At 38.1% G+C, this 25,994-nt stretch overlaps 1 protein-coding gene across 1 annotated transcript in view; it reads right to left on the reverse strand.

Moving 5' to 3' along the window:
• LOC122808217 (vomeronasal type-2 receptor 26-like) overlaps positions 1 to 25,485 on the reverse strand; it is a 173,390-nt gene extending 147,905 nt beyond the window's left edge. Inside the window, exon 1 of the mRNA XM_044079181.1 lies at positions 25,450 to 25,485. Within this exon, the coding sequence (XP_043935116.1) occupies positions 25,450 to 25,485 (36 nt within the window). The remainder of the gene's footprint in view (positions 1 to 25,449) is intronic.
• Between the last annotated feature and the right edge of the window lie 509 nt (positions 25,486 to 25,994).

Consider the following 25,994-nt stretch of genomic DNA (forward strand, 5'->3'; position numbering starts at 1 on the left):
TCTAACATGAAATTGGCACCTCTGTCAGTCAGTATTTCTTTTGGGAAACCTATCCTGCTGAAAATCTCTAACAAAACATTTGCCACCTTTTCTGCATCAATGGAGGATAGAGCCACCACCTCAGGGTATCTGGTAGCATAATCTACTACCACTAGGTTATATTTTTCTCTGTGGAACTTGGGGTATTCAGAGGCCCCACAATATCCATAGCTACCCTCTGAAAGGCTCCTCAATCTCAGGCAAAGGCACCAAAGGAGCCTTGACCTTGCCTCCTGCTTTGCCAACCTTTTGGCACTGCTCACAGGTCCTGCAGTACCCTGTTCCATCTCCAGAAATCCCAGACTAATAAAAGTTCTGCATAATGTGTCTCTTGGTACATTTTATGCCCATATGACCTGCAAAGGGAATACCATGGGCTATGGCTAGAAGTACCAGATGGTAGGCTCTGGGCACTACCAACTGCTGTATTTTCTCACCCTCTAGCCCTCCCTCAGAGGTCCATTGTCTATACAGTAACCCTTTGTCCCAGTATACAGATTCTCAATTTCCTTGAGAATCAGGTGTCTCACTAGCTACCTCCCTCAGGCCTTGTAATGTAGGGTCTGAGAGATGAGCCTGTCTCAGCTCTCTCTTTGTAACCCTTCCCAGCTCCCCTTCCAAAAGGAAATCTGGTATTCTCTGAAAGTGGTGCCTCACTGTCAGCCTGGGTACTATTACTCATCTCTAACCTTGCAGCCACTCTGTCCAAGGGAACATCAGTACCCAGAAGCAGCTGTGGCTCTCCTTCAGTCTCACTTCTACAGGGTAGCTCCCTCCCTGAAGTAACCACCACACCAGTCCTGGCTTCAAGTCTTCAGATTGTCTGGTTCCCCCAAGGCTACTAGACCCACATACTTGTCTACAAGCCTGACTGCATGTTCACTGCATGCACACAAGGTATTGCATTACCAAAATAATTTCTTATCAGGACATCTGCAGGGATACCCCCAAACACACCTACTTGCTTGCTTCCATTTATACCCTCCCAGCCAAGGTAAAACCTAGCCAAAGGTATTTGGAATGGGGTCCCTTCTAAAGCTCTGACTGGAGTAGACAGCCCAGGTGAGTAGTGCTCCTCTTTAACCATTGCAGGCTTCACAATGTTCAGGTCAGAGGCTGTGTCTCTTAGCAGTGGCTTCTTTCCCATTTGCTAAGATGGGATATAACCTTTGTGGTAGTTTGCTGCCCTTGTTGTCTCCAGACTTCTTATTGCTGACATTCTGTCATTCCCACTTACTGGCTCTCCCACCTTTTGTTCCCCAACTTGCCTCCACAGACATCTATATGCTACATGGCCCCTCTGGTTGCACTTAAAGCATTTAAACCTTGGTCCTGGATGTGTACCTGGAGTAGTGGCTTCTCCTGCTACTGGTGAATTCTGTAGGGGCAGATTAGACTGCCCATTATGGGTTCACTTAGACCCATGAGCAGCACTGGGTATCCCTTTCCTGTGCAGTGATGCCCTGCTTGCTAGGTATAGGTCTCCCTTTTTCCCCAACTCATCTGCTGTGTTACATTCTCTATCCAGTAACCAGATTCTCATGTCCTCAGACAAAGTGTAAAGGGCTTGTTTCCTCATCAAAAGGTCTGCCAGTCTTTCAAAAGTGGTGACCTGCCACCCACTTACCCATCTATGAAAATAAGTGCTTAACTCAGCAATATATTCACACATACTTTCATTTGCATTGCATTAATTCTCACAAAACCTTTCTTCTATAAGCTTCAGGTGTTACGTAAAGCACTCTAATAGACACATTTTAATAGTAATTTAATTTAAGCAATCAGTATCAGACAATTTAGAAATAGCAGTTACAGCTCTGCCATGAAGTAAGGGGATCAGGAACTGTACTCTGCGCCCTTGGTCAACATTACACTGTTTCCATACTCTTTGAAACATATGAATAAAACTATCAAAATTATTATCCTCTGTAAATTGTGGAAGAGATTTACTGACCTTTGTTGCCTCTGGGGTTCTGTTACTCCCGTCCCCCTTTACCTCCATGACCCTGCAAAGAGTCATTTTCTCCTTTTCATGTTGCCTCTGCCTCTTATTCTCCTCATTTTCCAGACATCGCAGTTTCTCATTTTCCTCAGCCTCCAGACGTCTCAGCTTCTCATTTTCTTTGGCATCCAGGCATCTCAGTCTCTCTGTGAATTGTAGTTCCAAATATTTGGCCTCCAGTTCAAGTCTCTTTAACTCCAGACAGATTTTTTAATTTGTCTGTGGAAAGGTTGAATTGTCCATTTTCTGAGAGTTGTACATCCCCAAGGCCAGTCTGATTGTCCTCCTAGTTGCTAGTCTGTGATGCAGCTATGACTAAGGCTGCAACCATCTCTACTTTAGGCAGGTTGACATGCACCAGTCCTTTGTCTTGGCACATCTCAGCCAACTGGCTCCTTGTCAGCTTGCCATACTCCTCTACTGACATTCTTGCCTGCTCTCCCTGACTAACAAAGCTAACAAAAAAATAAATAAATAAAACTATTGTGATATGACATTCGGAATGTTCCCTGTGTGGCTGAGTGAGAGTACAAACACCTTCTTTATTGACCACTGTTTACAGGCTACAGGAATTCAATATCCACATCACAGAATCCTAATATGGGGATATCTCACCACTGCCACCCAATCTATGTGATGCCCCACCACTGGCCCACTAATCAAGGAGTCTCAATCCTCACCACTAGCACAAGTGGGGGATGTATACTTGGAAGGATGACAAGTACACACTGTATTTTCAGAATCAGCTCTCTGCATCAAGTGCATTTTCCCTTAAGAGCACCCAGAGACCACAGTCAGTCTGTGGTTGGTTTCTCCCTCTTTCCTCAGATCTCCAATAAGATTCCCCACTGGCACAGCTATAGAGTTGAGATCTCAGCTGAGTGTCCAAACCAAGACCTCAGCAACCTCTCTGTCCAACCAGTGCTTTGTGTCCCTGTCCAAATAGCTAACACACACAGACTTTGAGTTTTGATTTACAGACACACACACACACACACACACACACACACACACACACACACACACACACACACACACACGCACACACACACACACACACACACACACACCATACCATGCAACTGTGCAGATTTTTGCAGACTGTCTAGATGTTTGCCTTATATTTTTAGTCTGTTCCTCATAAAATGTGTGGTTTTCTGGCAAACCACTGAGGATTGAAGTCACTAAATAATGACATTCATTTGAGTTGCAGACTTCATATCATTTGAAACATGCATGCTAATTCAAAATCTGTCATTCTAGCAACTTTCTAAGTTTGCAAGAGCAATATTTAAAATCTGTCCCTATTTCTGAGCCTTTGTCCCCCCCCCAGAATTCTAGGCTTTGTCCAGATTTCTTAAACTCAGAGGTTGACAGGTATGACACACACACACACACACACACACACACACACACACACACACACACACCTGGGAAAGGTTGGCACAGGTTTACTAGCTATGCCCCCCTCTGCCCAGACTATAAGGTAGTTTTGACTGCCACCAGCCACTCCTTTTCAGCTACTTTAAGGCCCTTAACAAAGGGTGTTGAATCTTACTGTGTAATGTTACTTTTAATACAAATGGTAGTTTGACCAAGAGCAAGGTTATTAGGAGTGGCCCACAGAGTCACCAAATAAGTATGCAAGTACTTTCAGAACTTAAATATGTCTCTGCACAGATCAGCCACAATGAAAGATTTAAAAATATTTAATAATAATAAAAGAACAAGAAAATAATAAGTAAATAATCACAATTATATCTGAGTTCAAAATCACAGGAAATACTTAAAATAACATTGCAAGACAGTCTCAAATAAATGCAGAAAATATCTAAACTATACTTCACTATATTCCTGACTGTATCTAAGAGAATTATACTATTCCCTAGACTTACTTACAGAGCAAGGCAGATGTGCAATGAATGGATCCTCTTGTCAGGTCAAAGACAAAATACAGGATACTCAGCCACTCTCTTTCTCAGAGAGTTCTTAAATTAATATCCACAATATTACTGCTGGGATACCTTGTAAGATGACATCACTTCTTGTCATCTGACTTTAGTTCTCAAGCTAAACCCTCATTGCTAGAAACTGCCATTTGGCATCTACCTGTGAAATTATACAGCTCTCAGATCTTTGTAGCTGCTGGAAGACATAAAACAATAAAACATTTACAAGACAATGCAGGAGGCTCCCTAGTTTTAGACATCCTGTCTCCTTGTTGCATTGAAACCATCTTTTATGGCGCAGTTATAAAGTTACTTAATTTCAACTATTTTACTGAAGTTTTCCAAGTTAACCTTCTATGTTCCAGTTTCCACTGTAAAATATTTACATCTAAATAGTTACAATAGTGTAGCTACATTTCTGTTCTATTCCATTAGGGTACGCTGTGGTTATACGTTTAAGCTCAGTACTGTACAAATCCTGTTCAATGGACACTTCTGTACCAGCAGTTTGATATACACATAACATACAGTTCTAATACATTTGTGACACACGCATATGAAATCATGTTGATATTTACAAATTACATGTAATTATTTACAAAATTCCAGATAGTTGGGCTGGCAGTATCTCCTTTTGTTACACAAGGTTTCAAGGTGCAGTCAAGTTTTGAACAGCATCCTGTTTGGAAATGTGAGGGCTGCATCTCCACTCTTTGCAGATAATGCTGTCATCTTAGACTCTAGTAACTGCAATCTCCAGTACACATTGGAGTGATTTACTGCTGAATGTGAATTGGATGGGATGAGAACCATCACCTCCAAATCAGAAGTCATAGTTCTCACTCACTGAAAACAGTGAATTGCTTTCAGCACATGAGGGAGGAACACATGCCTCTGGTGAAGGAGTTGAAGCATCTTAGGGGTCATGTTCATAAGTGAAGGTAGAGGGCATAAGTACATTGACCACCAGATGTGTACAGCAGCAGTAGCAGTACTACAGGTGTTGTACCATCCTGTGGTGGTGAAAAGTGGACAGAATTGTAGGATAGGGTTCTCAGTTTACTGGTCTGTTTCCATAGTCACCTGGGGACATGAAACTTTGGTAATGGGGATCACATATTATAATTTGGAGAGTGTTGCTAGGAAAGTCTGGGTGACACTATTCAGGTCACTGCCACAGTGATTCTCACCAGGACAAAGGGTTTAGAAAATTAACATATGACTGAATGAATGAATGTAAATTCACACATTTATAGTTAGATATAATGCCATAATTTATATATTTACTCAATTTAGAATGTCTATTTATCCCTTATTATATATAAAATGTGATAATCTGTCAAAATCATATAGACAGCACATTACATTTTACACAGCCTTACAAGTTTTTGTCCTTTCTTTTACTTCTCAAAAGCTGAATCATATAAGCCCAAATACAAAATTCCAGGAGTGAAAAAAAAGTCAAAATGTGGAATGTTGATACTGAAACTCTTGTATATGCATTATTACATCCTACATAATAATACTGCTGCAAAGTGTAAAACAAAGAGCATTACATGAAAAAGTGTGCATGGAAAGTTTGCAAAGAACCTGTGCCAAAAGGATTGGCAGGATGCAGTAATAAAATAAATGGTAATAAGTGGACATAATTAAATGGAGTTTATGGTACTGCACAACATACTAAAAGTAAACTACTTTCCCTCATATAATATACCAGTACAGCATAATATTTACTCTGTACATACATTTAAAAATTGCATGCTGTACTTCCAAACCACACTAGCTGTGTACAAACTGACAAGTCTAGCAAAAATAACTCCTGTGACAAAGCTCATTAAAAAAGGAATAAGGCAAAGTGATACATTTATAGCAATGGAAAACATAGCTGCATGCTGCAATTTTTACATGGACCCCCCCCCCATTCCCCTTGTGGGAATGACTGCTTCCATACCTCTTTCTAATGCATTCTCATTTCAGATTTGTACAACCCCTGAAATGAGTGCCATAGTTTAATGTGCAATACAAGGTATTTGTTCTTACTCAGAGATTGTGTGACCTCAGAGTTACAGTATAATATGGCGAAGGGTCGTCAGTTAAGCTTCTATACATGGTGAGTACAGGACAGCTGAACTTGCATTGCTATTCGTTATTCCAATGGATTAGTTGATTATGTTAAGTTTGATCATATTCCATTTTGGCATTTTATTCTTAGTCTTTTACAGTTAGGTAACTTCATGAATTACCTTAAGCAGAACAAGAAGAAGTATTTTAACGCAATTTGTTATTTACTGAACAAAAACTTTGCTTGAGTTTACAACATTTTAATTGTCCAACTTGCATGACTGTGCTTCTTGCATACCTCGTCTCCCATGTGTATATATCCTTAATGTTATGTCAAATGACAGATTGCCAAAAAGTAAATCTGGTGATTTAAAAATGTGTGCAAATGGAAATACAATCAAATGTGCCTGAATTGTGAACCTTCTTAAACCAGTTTGTCCATTTTATCAAATGCAATTTTGGGTTAGAGGAGGTGTGCTCGGTGTTGTTGGTCTGAGGATGATTACTGTATTTTTTTTTTTGGCTAATGCTGACAGATTTAGATGTACTGAAATGTTTAGCATAAGGGAACTGGAATTTGTGTGCAAGTGTTTGTGAGTTATGGCTACGTTAAGGGCTCAGGAAGGAAACAGATGTAGTGCATTGTGTGCGTGTGTGTGTGTGTGTGTGTGTGTGTGTGTGTGTCTGTGTGTGTGTGTGTGTGTGTGTGTGTGTGTGTGTGTGTGTGTGTGTGTGTGTGTGTGTGTGTGTTTGTGTGTGCGTGTGTGCGTGTTTGTGTGTGGTGATGTATGGGATAGGTGCCACAGTGTCTTCTGTAGTGGTAGTCTTACAGAATGTCTCTATGTAAGGTAAGGTGAAGAGATGGATTACAGTCAAGTGCAGCTTTAGCGTTAGAGTTAGCAGGCAGGGGGTAAAGTACTACACACAGAACTGTTTTAGGGCCAGGGTTCTGACTGTAATGTGCCAACGTCTGTAAAGTAGAAGAGTTATAGCCTTTCTTCTTATACACTCCTTTACTGGATAATTGGCTTCATTAAAAACATCCTGCTGGAACCTTCTTTGCCTACTATACCAAGTATCGTATTGCATTAAATGAAAAGTTCTATTTATATTATTTTTTTTTAAATAGTTTTCTTTATATTTTTAAAAATAGTTCTATTTATGATATTCATAGCAACAGTTCTAGTAAGAGCAATATATATAATTGTATGCCTATTTTATATCACTTTGTGGTACTTTCCTGATATGAATCATCACAGTACATAAAATATGCTAATATGGTACAGTATTTGCTCATTGTACAAAGATCTGTATATACCTTCGTTTTGGCTCAACTTTATAATAAAAGATGACAATGTACAGTGCACATCGTCATTGAGCAAATGCTTCTATAACATGTGAGGTGTTTTATTTACTCACTGCTGTTTAGTTGTTTAGCCGTATCTGACTCTTTATAAGCTCAAAGACTTTAACATTCCAGGCCTGTCTGTCATGAACTGCTTATTGAGGTTCTTGCAAATTTTTATTTACTTCTTAGTAATGCTGTCCACCCACCTTATAATCGGCTGCCCCTACTTCTTTTGCCTTAAATCACTCCCAGAATCAGTGTAGTGAATCCTGAGTTAATATAACATTCCCAAAATATGTGCATTAGTTTCACTATTAAGCCTTCCACTAAACGGTCTGTATATATTTTCGTATGTATTGACTAGTTTGATCTTCTTGCGTTCCATGAAATTCCCAAAGTTTTTTTTCTAACAATAGAGCTCAAAAGCAACCATTTTCCAGTTAGTAGCCATCCTAATAGTTCAACTCTCACAGTCATATTTTACTATTGGGAAAACTATATATTTCACTATATAGATCTTTGTTAACAATGTGATGTCTTTGCTCTTTAAATTTAATCCAGGTTTGCCAGTGTTTTCTTTCCAAAAAGCAAGCATCTTTTAATGTCATGGTTGCAAACTCAATCTACAAGAATTTTTGAGGCCAGGGAAATAAAATCTGCCATTACCACCATTTCTTCTCTGTGCATGTTCAAAGAATTAACCAGGATTAGATGGCCTAATTTTATGTATTTATTTGTTTTATGATGAACAACAAATTAGCATTTTTTTTATTTTCACTGTCATCATCAGACTCTTCATCTATTCATCATTTCAGTCATTAGAGTGCTATCATCTGCATATCATAGATTATTACTATTTCTCTTGCAATTTTCATTTCATCGTCATATTCATCTAACTCAACATTTCATATGATATAGTCATCATATAAATTGAATAAGTAGGGTAGCAATATGGAGCCTTGTCTTAAAACCCTCCCAATCTGGTGACAAATAAGGTGACCTAAAATTCCCATTTCCCTAAGTACTTGCCAAATGTTATAGTTCACACAGTCAATTGCTTTAGAGTTGTCAGTAAAGCAGAATTAAATATTCTTCTGCAACTACCTTACTTTCTCCATTATCCCACAAATGTTAATAATTTGATGTCTGGTACCTCTGCCCCTTCTAAAACCAGTGTGTACATCTGTCCATTCTCAATCCACATTCTGCTGGAGTCTAGCTTGTTGGATCTTGAGCATGACATTCCTATCATGTGAAACAAATGCAATTACATGATAATGTGAACACTTTTGACCATTGTCCTTTTTGTGATTGAAATCTAAACTGATCTTTTCCAATCTGTTGACCACTGTTGTGTTTTCCAGATTTGCTAACAAATATCAAGCAGCACTGTAACAGCATCATTTTGCAATATTTTAAACAAGTCAACTGGAATTTGATTGAATTGTTCATATCAAGTCTTTCTAGGCTGCATTTAATGTTATTCTCCAAGATAAATGGCTCTAGATCAGAGAACTTATCATTACATGTATTAGGAAAGTTAAGGTCTTTCTTATATGGTTCTTTTGGATCCTCCTTCATCTCTTTTAAATATCTACCACCTCCATTGGATCCCTCCCATCTTTGTTTTGCACGATTTCTCCCACCTTTGCTTCTGTTTGATCCCTCCCATCTTTGTCTTATGTCATGCCCCTTTTACTTGAAAGTTTCCCTTAGAACCAAAGTCCTCTTCAACTGATCTTGTGCCTTTCCCTGTAGGACAATTTATACACAGTGGTGCAGAGGTTAACATTGTCGCGTCACACCAAGTGGTTCTCCAGTTCAATGCTAGGCTTGGCTGCCTTCTTTGCAGAGTCTACATGTTCTCCGTGTGTTCAGGTGGATTTCCTCTGAGTGCTCTGGTTTCCTCCCACATTCCAAAGACATACACCTGGAGTATTTCCTCCCCGGGCCTCCGCTGAAAATAGGCTCTGTCCTAGTCAGACTTTCCTGGTCAACAAATGTTAAATAAATAAATAAAATAAAAAATAAATTATACAGTGTCCTACACAATATGTGGTTTATTTAGCTGTATGCTGACTATGTTCATTTTATCCTGGAAATTTTGGAAATAAATGAATAGATATTTGAGGAACTGCATGGCTGAATATGTTTGACATTAAAAGAATTTAAAATAAACAGATTTGGTAACTTTTCCAGGAATGTTTTTTCCCTCAAAATGTATTTTATTATTAGACGGTATCCAATAAATCTAGCTGCATATTATATACAAAAAGAACTCAAATAATAGACTTACAATATAGTATTCCAATAGCATCTGTAGACATTTCTTACAATATTTTTGGAATAGTGGAAACTGTAAATACATGGACTACAGCATTTAGAGTACAGAGGAAAATGTCATAGATAGAATGTAAGTGCATCAGTAAACAATAACATATACAATGGCCCTGAGACTGTGCTTATGCTGTTGTTCAGTTAAATTACACCTTTTGCCAACCTGAAGTTAAATTTTTAAAGTTTAGCAAAATCTGTCTTTATTATTTTTCTTTGATATTAGGTGCAGAGCTGCTATAACACCTTGTCTTTAATGAGTCCCTGGTTGAGAGTGAAATAGGTCCAATGGAACCACTGCTCTAACCCTAACAAATTAAAAATAAAAACAAAATACAAGCATGAATTAGCCTGAACTGCAAAGATTGCTGTAAAGACTAGATGAAAGGATAGTGCCAGAAATATGCAGTAAATCTGCATTATTAATAAGGATACAGGGCAGTGACTCTTCAGTTTACTTATATAGTTTCCATGATAGTTACCTTTCAGTTACTGCATGCCCATATTTTAATTTTAAGCTTTCAGTTTTTTTGTTGTATAAAAACGCCTATTTTGTAACTGGGGTTTTTATCCCTGAGCCTCCACTGAAAAGGGGATACCAGCGCCTAGTTAGTATAGCTCAGTCAACAAAAGCATTAAATAAATGTATAAATAAATACTAGAATTTCAAATTTCTTTTGAATGATATGAGCATAAACTGAGTGCAACTGAGTTTATTAACTGGAATGAAGTTTAAAGACACATTCCCTACATCTTACCAAATATTGCCATTATGAGATGATTAGTCCAATCTGGCTCATATGGAGGAATTAAGATTAGTGTCACTGTATCTAAAGTAAATGATAAGCAAGTAAAAGTTAGACACAAAACCGTAGAAATGTTTGTTGGAGCCACAGGAAATATTTGACTTTATCAGTATTGATTTGAGGAGACTGAAAATTCCTGTCTGAGTGAATAATATTAACTGTATCAGCATAGACCTCTGTGGAAAATGGAGAACTTAAATATATGACCTGCACGATTAAACTACATTTAGATAAAATCATATACCTTTGTTTTAAAGAGAATATATTGAGATACACCAATTACATTATTACAGATACGATTCCAACATTTTAAGATATTATTTTGATGGTAGCCTGATAATAGTCTGAATTGTTTTGGAATACAAACACTTGGGCATTTTAATTTTGCTCTGTGTAAATTCCCTCATAAGTCTACAGGGTGTAATTATTCCAAACTGTAAAACAATGAGCTAAATATTGAATTATAAGTAATAAAGTTTATAATTATAAAACAAAACATAAGCACTGACAGTATTAAAATTTTAAGAAAATCAAAGGAGAGCACTGGAGCTAAAGTTAGAAGAGTCTGCTGAAAGGCCAACATTTGGCTTATAAATAAAATGTTTTTATATATGTCCAGAGATCTGAAATGCTCTAAGATTCAATAAAACTTAATATTTTTAAAAAAGGATATTAACAAGGCTACTTGAACATTTTACAGAATTCAGAATAGAAAGTATCTAATCAGGGGAACTTTTTTTTTTTAATTTATTGAATTGTTAGTTAAATTTCTTCATTTAAAATTGTCTAATAAATAAAGTAGCTTTTCCTGGAATGTTAAAGTGTGTAGTGTATGTGTTGTGTATGTACTGGGGGGGGGGGGTGATTTGGTGAAGAGAAGAAGACCATTCTTCTACTATCCTCACCCGCACCCCCTCAACTCCCTCCTCTCTTTCTTTCTATCTTCTCTCTTGTCATATTCTTCCTCCAATGGGTCATCAAGCTTTTTTAAAGCTACCTTGTATTTTTAAACTGATTCACGTAATAATTTCAGGTCAGTTGCCTCTTAACTACTCTGATATATTACTGCTACTATTTTCTGCCTCTTTCAACTACATATGCTGCATCTGTTAACATGTTTAAACATGTTCTGTGCTATTGTACTATTTGTTACTTGCATAATCCTGTCCTTGACTATTATACTAATTATGTCTTTGATTCATTGCGTAAACCTGTATTAACATCTGTAATAATTTCTGGAGCTTTTCTCTCTGGGTGTCATTGGAATCGAGGTTTATCATAATCAGACTATCCTGGTCATCAGATGCAAATATCTGGTACTTACAAAATATAATTCCTACAGTTGTTGCATTCAATTTGCTATTACCAGAGAAACATATAATGCACAGCCCACAGACAGACGTTTACTACTGCATGACTGCAGAATGTTAGGATGCACTTAATTCATTTGGTAAATACACCTGTCTGTCTGTCTGTCTGTCTACTGTCTATCTACCTACTCAGGAGTATATCCATCTGCACCGTAAGGCATACTTGTTGTGCACTACTTACATGCAAAGGAATTGTGCATGTACATTCAGGAGTAGATGGATAGATAGGCAGTGGCTGAGTGGATTTTTGGATTGGAAATCATTAAAAAGGACAAAAACTCGTGGCATTATTTTTAGATAATAATGTATCTTCCTGACATGTAGATGCCTGTTTTACACGCGTGTTGTTAACACAACCAGCAATGTTATGCTGGATAAATACAAAGCATTTTTCAGGTATAATCTCAGTGTGGCTTGCGAGTAAACCTGCAGAAGGTCTGCTGATGATTGACGGAACATATATAATAGCAAAGCAATATATGTATACAAATATCTATCTATCTATATATGTATATATATATATATATATATATGGGTCCCCTTCACATGGTCGACAGTTCATTTGACCGACATTTATTTGGTCGACAATTCATATGGTTGACAGGCAGATTTGCCCCCCTCCCCAATGTTGTGCGACCCTGGAGTTGATATATATAGTTAGGGGGGGTGTTGGGGGCACAGCCCCCCACACTGGGGGGTGCAGAGGGCGAAGCCCCCCACATAAAACTGCTTGTCGATCAAATGAATTGTTGACCAAATAAAAGTCGGTCAAATGAACTGTCGACCATGTGAAGTAGACCCATATATATATATATATATATATATATATATATATATATATATATATATGTATATATACATATATATATATATATATGTATATTTAGAGAGAGAGAGAGAGAGAGTGCAATGCCTTGGCTAAAGAAAGGCATAGGATTCATAACTGCTAAAAATAGTCTGTATGTTTTTAACATCTTTGAAAATATTACCCTTCATATTCATTAATAAGTTGCAGGGGCTCTTTAGCACCTCTCTGAGCTATAACTAACTCTGACAGAATGAAACTGAGACTAATGTCACTTCCATTGTGATATTTAAGTAGTGAAGGACTCCCATTCTGCATTGCAGTGTTTCTATAGGACAGCAAGAGGTTCTTCAGTTTGATTCTTGGCTGAGGTGCCTTTTGTGCAGAGTCGGCATGTCCTCCATGTATTTGTGTGAGTTTCCTCCAGGTGCTCCGGTTTCCTCCCACATTGCAAAGACATGCAATAGGCAGATTGGGCACTCTAAACTGGTCACAAGTGTGAGTGTGTGGTATGGAAGAACAGCTGTGACAGAGCTAGCCACCCAGTGGTGTGATTGTCACTGCTGAAGTGCCATCCTGACCCTATATGAAAAAATGGGAGAAAAGGGGTTGTGGATTGGTGGATGCACGGACTTACTCTTTCAGCTAAGGTGGGATAAAACCCATAGTGTTCCAATATATTCAATATTAAAGCTGGGTTAGATACCTGTACTGCCATCAAGAGTAATCAATAAAAAGCAGAATTACTCTGCATTGCTTGTAATACAGATGATAACAACTAAAATAAGAAGAGAGGTGCATGTACTTAAAGGACACAGAGAGAAGATAGATAGCTAAGTGTGCAGTTGTCTCAGCATAACCCTGTGAGACATGCATACTTTTTTGACTAATATGGCTGTGCTTTGACACTACTGCATGTCATGTTACTATACACAAGATGCAGTAGTCTGTTGTGTTTAGTGAATGCCTTTGTCTTTTAAGTCTTTTTGGTATCTCATGTTTGCTATTCATCAGCCCTCTGGTACTCGTCTGGGCCTATTCATGCTACACTGCTGATTAAAGGCAGTTATTGTGGGTTTTACATGCCTTAATTTCCCTCAGGGTGTGGGTACTCCACAATAATGGCCTGGGATGCTCACTGTTGCACAATGCTTTAACCCCAGGCACAGTACTAATACCCTGCTTGGTGGTATTCAGCCGATACCTTTATGCAGTAGACTAAACTGCCTCCCACCCTTAGAGTTGGGAAGTTAATGATGGTCAGTCCATTCTGATTTTCTTTTACAGCTCTTCCAGTATTCTGATCATCTTAGTCAGTGTCAGTGCCTTCACTCAGTAGAGCTGGTGTATGCGCGCACGTGTGTGTGTGTGTGTGTGTGTGTGTGTGTGTGTGTGTGTGTGTGTGTGTGTGTGTGTGTGTGTGTGTGTGTGTGTGTGTGTGTCTGTATGTGGTAAATTACAGAGAACTGGCATTTTTAGATTATGTACAGATGAATCATTAAGCAAACAACTGGTTGTTAAATGCTTTTGTTGTTAATAATGTCAACTTAGAAAATAGTGCCTTGACAAAAAACCTATAAACCTGAATTTGGGTGCAAGTATCAACAAGGGCTATCATAAGAAAAAGACTTACAGATCTAATTATAATAAGGGTTCTTCCAAGATCTTTAAACTTCAGAATTATAATGCAAGATATGTATTTCAAGATGTCTATATTCTGGCCTATGTCTGTTGTTCTTAGACAGAAATAAACCCACCTACTTTTTTGTCAGTATACTACTGTAATCTTTTTAACCTTTCCAGTTAAAAAAAGAAAGTCTTGCCTTGTATTAAGCAAGTTAACCAGAATAGGAATACCGCATACATAAATACTTGTCTATTGAGTGAAAGAATCTTTCAAAAGGTACCAACCAAAATAATGAGAAGGTTCTTAGAAAATATCCTGCTATGCATTCAGTGTTAGGTATTGCTGAACAGGACAGCAGGTTATTGGAGCAAAGGCAACAAGTCTGGCACAGACTCTTACTTTATAATACAGTCTTACCACTTAATCATGCTAACAAGCTGCCAAGGAAATGAAAAAGCACAAAGTTTTGTTTTATAATTAGTTATTGTGGAGATGATTCCAGTATGGTTCAGAGTAAAAAAGAGGTTACCAAAAGTCTTTCAACCTACCAAGTTTTTTATAGTAGTACTAATACTAACAACTTAGAAAGGTCACCGTTCTAAAATAAAAAGCAGTGTTGTCACACTGCCAGGCTTGAAGAGATCTGTGTTAACATGCAGCTTCATAGTGTAAATTAGACTACCCTAATAAAACAAGTTCTCATGTTCTGCACTAGTAAATCACACTGTAAGTAGCATTATCTGCCGAGATGAATGTTAACTGCCTGTCTGCAAAGGCAGGTGGGATCTTCAGGGTTGTTATTTCTGAGTTGTGGCCAAGAGCATCTGAGGTCTAACAACAGCGATGAGCATTTTGTGCTAGCAAAGTGTTAGTTGATAAGAGCAGCATATCTCCACAAGGACACTATGAGAAATTCTGCATCAGCAACTCAAATAGTCATATGCTATTGAGAGGGAAGTACTAAAAGATCAGGGTTACCGAGGACATCTGGGCCGGAGATATAAGTGTTTTCTATCATTGCCTAGAGTCATGTAATATAACAAAACCCTTGAACTTCTGACTTGTAGTATTTTTTTCTGGTACCTGTACTATGTGCTGACACCATTCATTGCTTAAAGGAAGCATGTTTCTTGTAGTATATGTTTTATTTATTATGTAATCTTCTTCTTTTGGCTGCTCCCGTTAGGGGTCGCCACAGCAGATAATCTGTTTCCATTTCTTCCTGTCCTCTGCATCTTGCTCTGTCACACCGTCCACCTGCATGTCCTCTCTCACCACATCCATAAACCTTATCTTAGGCCTTTCTCTTTTCCTGTTATCTGGCAGCTTCATCCTTAGCATCTTTTTCCCAATATACTCTGCATCCCTCCTCAGCACATGTCAAACCAACGTAATCTTGCCTCTCTGGCTTTGTCTCCAAACCTTCCAACCTGGGCTGACCCTCTAATATGCTTATTCCTAATCCTGTCCACCCTTGTCACACCCAGTGCTAATCTTAACATCTTTAACTCTGCCACGTCCAGGTCTGACTCCTGCCTTTTTGTCAATGCCACTGTCTCCAACCCATATAACATAGATGGTCTCACACTCTTGTAGACCTTCCCTTTCACTATTACTGGTACTTGTCTGTCACAAATCACTCCTGACGCTCTTCTCCACCCACTCCATCCTGCCTGTACTCTCTTCTTCACCTCTCTTCCACACTCACCATTACTCTGAACTGTTGATTCCAAGTATTTATACTCATCTACCTTCGCCACCTCTACCCTCTACATCCTCACCATTCCTCTATCCTCCCTCTCATTCACACACATATATTTTGTCTTAGTCCTGCTGACCATCATTTCTCTCATCTCTAGATCATATCTCCACCTCTCCAGGGTCTCCTCAACCTGTTCCCTACTCTCACTACAGATCACAGTGTCATCTGCAAACATCATAGTCCATGGGGACTCTTGTCTGATCTCATCTGTCAACCTGTCCATAACCACTGCAAATAAAAAAGGGCTCAGAGCTGATCCTTGATGTAATCCTATCTCCACCTTAAACAAATCCATCACATCCACCACAGACCTTAGCGCTGTCACACTACCCTCGTACATATCCTGTACCACTCTTACATACTTCTCTGACACTCCCGACTTCCTCATACAATACCACAACTCCTCTCTAGGCACCCTGTCATATGCTTTCTCTAAGTCCACAAAGACACAATGCAACTCCTTCTGACCTTCTCTGTACTTCTCCATCAATACTCTCAAAGCAAACATCGCATCTGTAGTGCTCTTTCCTGGCATGAAACCATACTGCTGATCACTAATCATCACCTCCCTTCTTAACCTAGCTTCCACTACTCTTTCCCATAACTTCATGCTGTGACTGATCAATTTAATCCCTCTGTAGTTACTACAACTCTGCACATCATACTTATTCTTAAAAATCGGTACCAAAACACTTTTCCTCCATTCCTCAGGCATCCTCTCACTTTCCAAGATTTCATTAAACAATCTAGTTAAAACCTCCACTGCCATTTCACCTAAACACCTCCATGCTTCCACAGGTATGCATCAGGACCAACAGCCTTTCCATTCTTCATCCTCTTTATAGCTATCCTTACTTCCTCCTTGCTAATCCACTGCACTTTATGATTCACTATCCGCACATCATCCAACTTTCTCTCCCTCTCATTCTCTTCATTCATCAGCCCCTCAAAGTACTCTTTACATCTTCTCAACACACTCTCCTCGCTTGTGAGTACATTTCCCTCATTATCCTTTATCCCCCTTACCCTGCTGCACATCTTTACTAGCTCAGTCCCTCTGTCTAGCCAATTGGTACAGATCCTTTTCTCCACCCTTAGTGTCCAACCTTTCATACAACTCTTCATATGCCTTATCCTTAGCCTTCGCCACCTCTCTCTTTGCCTTGCACCTCATCTCCTTATACTCCTGTCTACTTTCTTCATCTCTCTGACAATCCCACTTCTTCTTTGCCAACCTCTTTCTCTGTATACTATCCTGTACTTCCTCATTCCACCACCAGGTCTCCTTGTCCTCCTTCCTCTTTCCAGATGTCATACCAATCACCTTTATGTAATACTACCTTGATTATATTCATTTGGTGAACAGAGGGCAAGGAACTGAAGATCAGGTTTGTGCAAAAAGAGGAGCAACACATTTTGATACATTCAACATTCAAAGGTGCGGTGTTATTTCTGCAAGTATTCCTTTTCTTTCTTTCTTTTTGCCATGTACTTAATGAATTGTATTACCAATGAAGTCTGAAGATAGCATCAATCACTAGTTATTATTGTAGCTTGTTCAAGATGTAAACATTTATAGTATATATTTGGTATTGTCTTTCTATTCAAGAGCTCCCCGTTGTAAAGTTAGCCTTCCCAGTAGGGCAGTTCAGTCATAGACTTTGCAATAGAATAAGATCAGTGTTATCCCCTCTAGCAGTGCATTTCATTTATAGTATTTCAGTCTTATTGATTGGAAACAATAGTTAGGCATAAAAATTCTCCACTCACAAGCCTGGACAAGGATAGGGTTGAACTTGAAGTTGGTTAACTTCCAGGTGTTAAGATCTCTGACACTGCAAGGGTCCTAAAGACCCTTTCCCAGTGCAAATAAAACTAGAACATGGTGTTGGTGGTCTCTGTGGGAGTGAATATGGGGATGCAAAATTCTGAGGGACATGCCAGAGCTTTGCATACCTGTGAGAAAGGCTTTCATTTTAAGTGAAATCCTTCTTTCACTTGCTTAGGTGCAAAGAAAAGATAACTGGTTTCAACAATTATTTGAATAGTTTTTGTGATTCTAAGGGTGACAGGTATGCGTCTGCATGGGATGAGATGATTGATAGTCCAGATTGGTGAACAAGGGATGGCCTGCACCTCTCACTCAAAGGCTTCTGCATGGCTCCCTACTGAAACACTGTCACCATTCTAAATGGTGGAGAAGAGTGAATACCAAATATAGTTCTTTCTTCTTTAAACTTTTTTAAGTCAGGCAAGCACCCCTGCAACCCCCCTCCAAAATTATATATAATACCTCTGAGATTGTGATACCTCAGGAAAATGGGAATACTCTGGGAAATGGCCATCTTGGACTTATATGTAAGACTATTTGTTCAACTATGCATGTTTGACTTTCACTAAAGTAGAGCCTGACATTTCAAATGGTCACCGTTCTGCATACTAACTAAAGCCTTTTCTGACCCATAGTGCCTTTTTTAGCCCAAGTCCAATTAACAGACATTCCATTATAGCAAATTCTTCAAACCATAGTGCTTCCCCTCAGTGGAAGATGTCTTAACAGCAAATCGCCTGATCTTCAGGCTGTTCTGTATCTGGAAGACAGCCATGTTTGTATAATTACTGAAACTACACTTATATGTATAGAAAGCATTCTTTCAATTCCTGGGTTTTGCGTCTACCATGCTCAATGCTTGAGTATTACTGTAGTGACACTACTTATTTGTCAAGCATCATATCACCTCCATTGAAATGCCTAGAGACCCACATACAAGGCACATTGAACCCCAGATTGCCATAAATAAGACAAACCATCAACTTTTAGCGTACTACATGATGTTGTCCATATCTTCAAATGATTATGCTGCATTTCTGATAGAACTCCCTGTTAAAAGGCCCCCATGAATTTTGGAGACTTTAGCTATCCCACAATAAGTTTTATCACCCATACCTGTAAAGTAAGACATATCTATAAGTTCTTTAAGTTAATAAAAAAAAAAACTCTATTAACAGAGAGTTAATAAACCTACTAGTGGTCAAAATGTTCTAAATTGTCCTTAGGAATATAAACCTCAACATGCACTATTCCTCTAGTATCATCTTCCGTGGTTAAAAGAGACCATAAACTTGTGACATTTGCCTTCAAAATCACCAGAGTCTCTGCAACCAGCATCTCTAAATTTAAATTCATATAATTGTATGATCAAATCTCACAATTCACCTGTGACATCAACAGCTTCACAAGGGAGCTCTACACTCACATAGACGAATGCATAGAATTAGCAGTCTCCACAAATTATAGGTAGGTACTACAATCGCAGCAGTTAACGACTAAGCCATCAGAGCTGTTCAATGTGAAATTTCAAAAACAAATCACCCAGGTAGTTGACCAACATAAATCAATGTTACAACAAGAGAAAAAAACTCCTCAAATTATACAACAGATCCAAGTATCCTGATGACAAGGATTGTATAAATATTACCTAAAAACTGAAAAATACTATAAGGACTAGTAAAGCAACACTTAAACTTAATTTAACTTCTAAAGCCGAGGATAATGAATATTACATAATAATGCTCAGGCCATATCCTAAATCTCCTATGCTAACCCAATAAATATCATCAATATACTAGCAAACAAGTTTAGTCCATACTTCATCCTCTAAACTATACATATCCCATAATCCCTAACATCCTCAATCATCCTCCCAAGGAAAATGTTAAGAAGGTGCTAGCAAAGACAAAAAGTACTTCCTCTTCAAAAGCTGACAACATACCTGGATGTTTAATAAGTATTATCAAACATGCCCGCACTGAGCCTCTGCACAGATTGTTTAACCCAATCGTAGCCACAGGATTGTTTGCAAACTATGGCGCCTCTGCACAGATTGTTTAACCCAATCTTAGCCACAGGATTGTTTGCAAACTATGGTGCCTCTGCACAGATTGTTTAACCCAATCGTAGCCACAGGATTGTTTGCAAACTATGGTGTACTGTAGTGGTGATGCTTCTTTCACAAGGGACTCCCTACCATGGACCCTGGTAATTATAAACCCAACAGACTTGAAACGTGATATGCAGAGGTATGGAGTGCATCAAACTCATCTCATCAGTTATGATATCAAAAATCATATTAGGTATGATCCTCTGTAGTTTGGCTTTGCAAAGGGAGATCCTGTCTATTAAATCTAGTTACCGTCTTTGGGAGGATCACTCAGGCTGTTGACAGTGGTAATACTGTTCACACAGTGTACCGTTAGCTAACCAAAGCATTAAACACCATAACTCATGCAGGAAATGTAAGTAAGCTAAATGCTTTAAATATAAATCCTTATGTAGTAAACTATCTAAAAGGCAGAAGCCACACAGTGTGGATGGCAGGTGTCTCATATAAAAGTATGGAGGTGATCAGCAGAGTCCCCCAAGGCTCTGTACTGGGACCTTGCCTTTTTGATATTACTTATCTGATCTTCAAATTAAGAACAAGGTCTTCTGATTAGTTAAGTTTGCAGATGACTTTAAATTGGATGTTATTGTCAAGACCCCATCTGGCACCTGCACCCTTCCGAAAGAACATACCCTAGTCAATACCTGCTGTACTGAACATAGATTTGAATTAAATATGAATATTTGGCAAACATCCATCGCCCTCATTACATTGTATAGAAAATGCTCCACGACTAAACAAAAATATAGTCAGGGACTTGTGCACCTTAGTTGACAGTTCAATTTTTCAATCATTGTGTAGCAACTATAATCAAACATCCTTCTCCTTAGTATAACTAATAGCTAAGGGTGTATCATTAGTATAACTAATAGCTAAGGGGGTATCATTAGTATAACTAATAGCTAAGGGTGTATCATTAGGATAACTAATAGCTAAGGGTGTATCATTAGTATAACTAATAGCTAAGGGTGTATCATTAGTATAACTAATAGCTAAGGGTGTATCATTAGTATAACTAATAGCTAAGGGTGTATCATTAGTATAACTAATAGCTAAGGGTGTATCATTAGGATAACTAATAGCTAAGGGTGTATCATTAGGATAACTAATAGCTAAGGGTATATCATTAGAATAACTAATAGCTAAGGGTGTATCATTAATATAACTAATAGCTAAGGGTGTATCATTAGGATAACTAATAGCTAAGGGTGTATCATTGGTATAACTAATAGCTAAGGGTGTATCATTAGTATAACTAATAGCTAAGGGTATATCATTAGGATAACTAATAGCTAAGGGTGTATCATTAGGATAACTAATAGCTAAGGGTATATCATTAGAATAACTAATAGCTAAGGGTGTATCATTAATATAACTAATAGCTAAGGGTGTATCATTAGGATAACTAATAGCTAAGGGTGTATCATTAGGATGACTAATAGCTAAGGGTGTATCATTAGTATAACTAATAGCTAAGGATGTATCATTGGTATAACTAATAGCTAAGGGTGTATCATTGGTATAACTAATAGCTAAGGGTGTATCATTGGTATAACTAATAGCTAAGGGTGTATCATTGGTATAACTAATAGCTAAGGGTGTATCATTGGTATAACTAATAGCTAAGGGTGTATCATTGGTATAACTAATAGCTAAGGGTGTATCATTAGTATAACTAATAGCTAAGGATGTATCATTCAGATCGAAAGATGTCATTGTAGTTAGACTAATTACAGAGTACAATGCCCCCTTTGAGATGTACTTTATTTTATATGTCAAACAACTGCAGAAGCCTTATAGGTTCGTAACGAAGAAGATTTCTGATATAAAGACTCTGAGTTGTCAAAGAGGGGGGCGTGAAGCATTTTATACACAGTTGAGAGAGTGATCTGGGCCTTGCCTAATGCACCACTAAGGACCCTTTTGTCCTATGTCTCCATTTATTTATTTATTTTGCATTTGTTTACCGGGATAGTGACTAGGCCATTATGAGCCCATTTTCAATGGAGGCCTGGGGAGAAAAGCTCCACAATAACATGAACATAGGGGTATAGTCATATAAAATCAGTAATATTTCAAGAGTATACACAACACAGGTAATATATCTGACAGTTGGTTGAATTACTTGCAAAATAACAAATTGACAAAAATAAAGAACAACAAAGGTACAGATACTGACATAGCATAGATGTTTCTGGCATTAAAATAGTGAAGCTTTTGCTTGGCATAAATACAAAGTACATATCAATCATCAGTATCAGCAATAACCAAATGCAGTTAGGTTTTGAGGGGGGAAACAAGGAGCTGGAGCAATTCCAGGCAGAAGATAGGTAGTCTTTTAGTGAAGTTTTGGAAGAGGCAAGATTCTAGATATCGTTGTAAGTCTAATAGCTTTGTAAACACCAGAACAAGAGATATAAATCTTCACCAGCAGATCAATAAAACACAATGGAGAAAGATTCTGTCATGTCAGTAACAGGTTGCCCCTGCAGATGGATCAGCATGATGCATTATCCTCCTTCAAACAGAATCTAGATGACTGGATGGGTATCCTCAAATTTACCCTGGGACTCCTTGAAAAAGGAGGTTATAACCTGAAAGTAGGTATAAGCAAAGGGTTGAGTAAATTGCCTTGCAATCTATATGAGTCCTATGGAGTAGACATTGTATTATAGATCCAGAAGAGAGGGAGATCCACCATTCAGTAAAAGGTATCTCTGAATGCCATCTATTTTATCCTAACTCCTTGAATTCATTAGTTTCTAGATTGTTTTATATTAAATGGGTGTACAGCGGGATTGAACTAATACCAACAACTTTTCACCTTTATGGGATGTTTCTTTTTACTATGATTTTGTGACCGTGCAGTTAGTATATGTAAGTAAGGGGAGATGGAGTACAACTCTCCAGATTGGAGTTGTTGTGGGCATGACATCTTGCAAAAAATGCTTAGTTTTGTTGTCATCTGCAGTTTTACCAAATGTGTTGTTAGGCCAGCTTAACTTATCTAGTCTGCTGTCATTGCGTTATGCATTGACTTTTCATTGTGGACTTTAGGTAGAGGTTATCGTTAAGTAGCCTACAAGAAGCAGAAATGAATGAAAATCTCTAAAGCCTTTTCCAACGCTATGATTTTTCAAGTTGTAAACTTTGTAATTGTTCATGTTGTTTCAGGTGGCCTTTTCAAAGGCTACAGAACACACTATTGTATTGAAAATTAGTAGGATCGGTGAAGTATAGAGTAATACACTGATGCCCTTTGGAAATAGATGGGTTGCAAAACATGCATTTGTGATGAGGGTGGCCTAATGGTTAAGGTGTTTGCCTTACAAACACAAGGTGGAGGGTTTGAGTCTCACAAGGGATAATTGGCTGGGCTGAAAATGGCTCGCAAGGGCAGTTACCTTAGTACTAACCTATGAACAATACATGCTGATCACTAATTAAACTGTTGTCTAGTACTATACCCGGTTATTTAGTGAGGGAGACATTTTATGAATAGACCTTTTATTTTGTCATAGGTTTCACAGATGATTCACTATTTAATTATTACTAATTTTCATAATGCTACACTTAATGGCATTAAAAGTAAATGAATTACTGCTGCACCAGGTGTGTATTTTTGTAGACCATGTTAGAGGCATTCAACACTGTGTACTGAAGTAATTCTGTCAAACTGTCAGAAAATGTACCATTAGCAGCAGTATATATGGTTATCCAAAACACATTTCCCATTTTTATGTCTGAGAAGACTAGTCCATAAAGAAGTAGTCAAAGAACAGCATCCTGTAAGACATCACTACTTTCTTTAAGAAAGATCGGTACCACATGTACACTAACTAGTTGCATCTTGTTGCTTAACCAGTTGATACCAATTCACACATGTATGGATTCACATGTAATGCATTTGTCCTTTATTCCTTTAAATAGAAAGCTGTGAAATGCCTTAGCAAATTTAAGATAAGTAACCCTCACTATCAGTCCTATACCAAATGATGCTTTTATACCTTTACAGAAAGCCTCAAAATGCAAAAGGCAAGATCTTCTCTTAACAAACCCATTATGACATAAGTTGCTGTAGAATGTCATTTATCAATCTGCATTAATTAATGTTGTATGCAGGTGAGGATGAAGGTTCAAAAAAGTCTGTGCCAGATGTGATTCCCCCGAGTGAATTGGCAGCACTATAGCATATCACCTTAGATCAAGGCTATGTACACATATTGCATGTTGTTACATATTAGTGTTACATATATAATTAAAAGTTTCCTTGATTCTGTACAAGACCACACCAGGAATGCTGTCTAGTCCCATGGAACAGGAGTTTTTACTTCTTTCTGAAGCAACATTTATCATACATGTCACAGCTATAGTTCTAAAAAGGATGTCTATACTTGTATCTACAGTAATCTGATGTACATCATTGATTATTGTGAAGACTTCACAAAGTTTTTTCACAAGTACAGTCACAGCGTAAAGTACATTCATTACAACTTGAGGCAGGCTGAGCACTTCATTATTTGCTGATAACATGTTCCATTTGTTTATGTATTTACTTATAGACTGATTAATTGATAGCTTTTATTTAATTTGACTTGTTTACCTAGTAGATGGGTGGCTCAATGACACTTTCCAACCATGATGTAGCCCAAAGGCAATACAATGTTAAAAATGCACATTAAGCATAATTTTCAAGCATAATGGCTAAGGTCTTTGCGTAATAAATGTGAGATACAGGGTTCAGTCCTAACCTCCAGTCTCCTCATTCTGTGTAGGGAAGAGGTATGCTAACAGAGTGCACCCAAAACTGAATGGAGGTGTAGGCAACACTGCAGACTCTACACAGTTGGTGTCTAAAGGAAGAAGAATTTTGTAGACCCACCATTTTAGGTACCAGTTCTGATACATGGTATCCTCTAGATAGGAGAAAACAGATCACAGATAGCACACTGTGTCTGGACTAGCCACTCAGTGATAGAAACATTGTCACTGGATTATTTGGTCACATTGACTAATGTCATCAGATATGGGTAAGAGTATTTGCCAGTGCTAAATAGATTGATAACAACAGCTACTCTGACTTATACCAGAGATCCATTTTAATTTACTGTGACTCTGACTTATACCAGAGACCCACCTATTTTGACTACATTATTATACTCTATCCTTTAATACCCCTCTATTCCTTACATTCCAGAGAAGATACCAGGACAATATACCTCTCTTCATTTATAGAAAACACTTCTCTCCTTACCTACCCTCTTCCAACTTTTGTAATCCACTATCACAAACTCTCCTACTGTTCTGTAACTTCTTGTTTCTTTCTTCATTGCTGCCTCCCCACCACCTGACATTTATAAAGTATAGATTCCTGTACTTAATTATGCTACTCTTCAGCTTACCTTCTGTTCTTCTCCTCCTACTGTGTCATCTTTCATCCTACCATGACTCAGTAATATGTCTCAACATCTCTCCTACTCTGTCTCAACCACCTATTCATACTTCCTTGTTACACTCTCCACACATTGCACCAAACCTGTCTAATATTGCTCCTCATCTTCATTCTAAATGTAGACTGAATAACTGCACTTCAACTCAAACCATAGGTTCATAGGTTCATAGGTAGGTACTAAAGGTAGGTACTAGGCTATCGTCCCAAGGGCCTACGTAAGCCTAGCCAACAAGGTTCCCTGGCTTACGCCACCCAAGAAAGTTATTTTCCTGTGCCACTATCGAGCATAGGCCAAAACAAAATGGAGTCCAATAATCCTCACAAAAAACAAGTATGCTTAATTTACTGCTATACTAAAATCCTTCTAGGAGAAAATATATACACTCTAATCCTGCCCCCCCCCCATCACAATGAACTCAAAGATAATTCTTTCCTGCATACTTTTGTAATGCAACAAGAGCCAGTCCCTGACCCTGGTGATCTAATTTTTGCTTC

The sequence above is a fragment of the Protopterus annectens genome, chromosome 8.part0 (assembly GCF_019279795.1).
Source record: "Protopterus annectens isolate FY-2018-M chromosome 8.part0, PAN1.0, whole genome shotgun sequence".
In the NCBI taxonomy this organism is placed as follows: Eukaryota; Metazoa; Chordata; order Ceratodontiformes; family Protopteridae; genus Protopterus; species Protopterus annectens.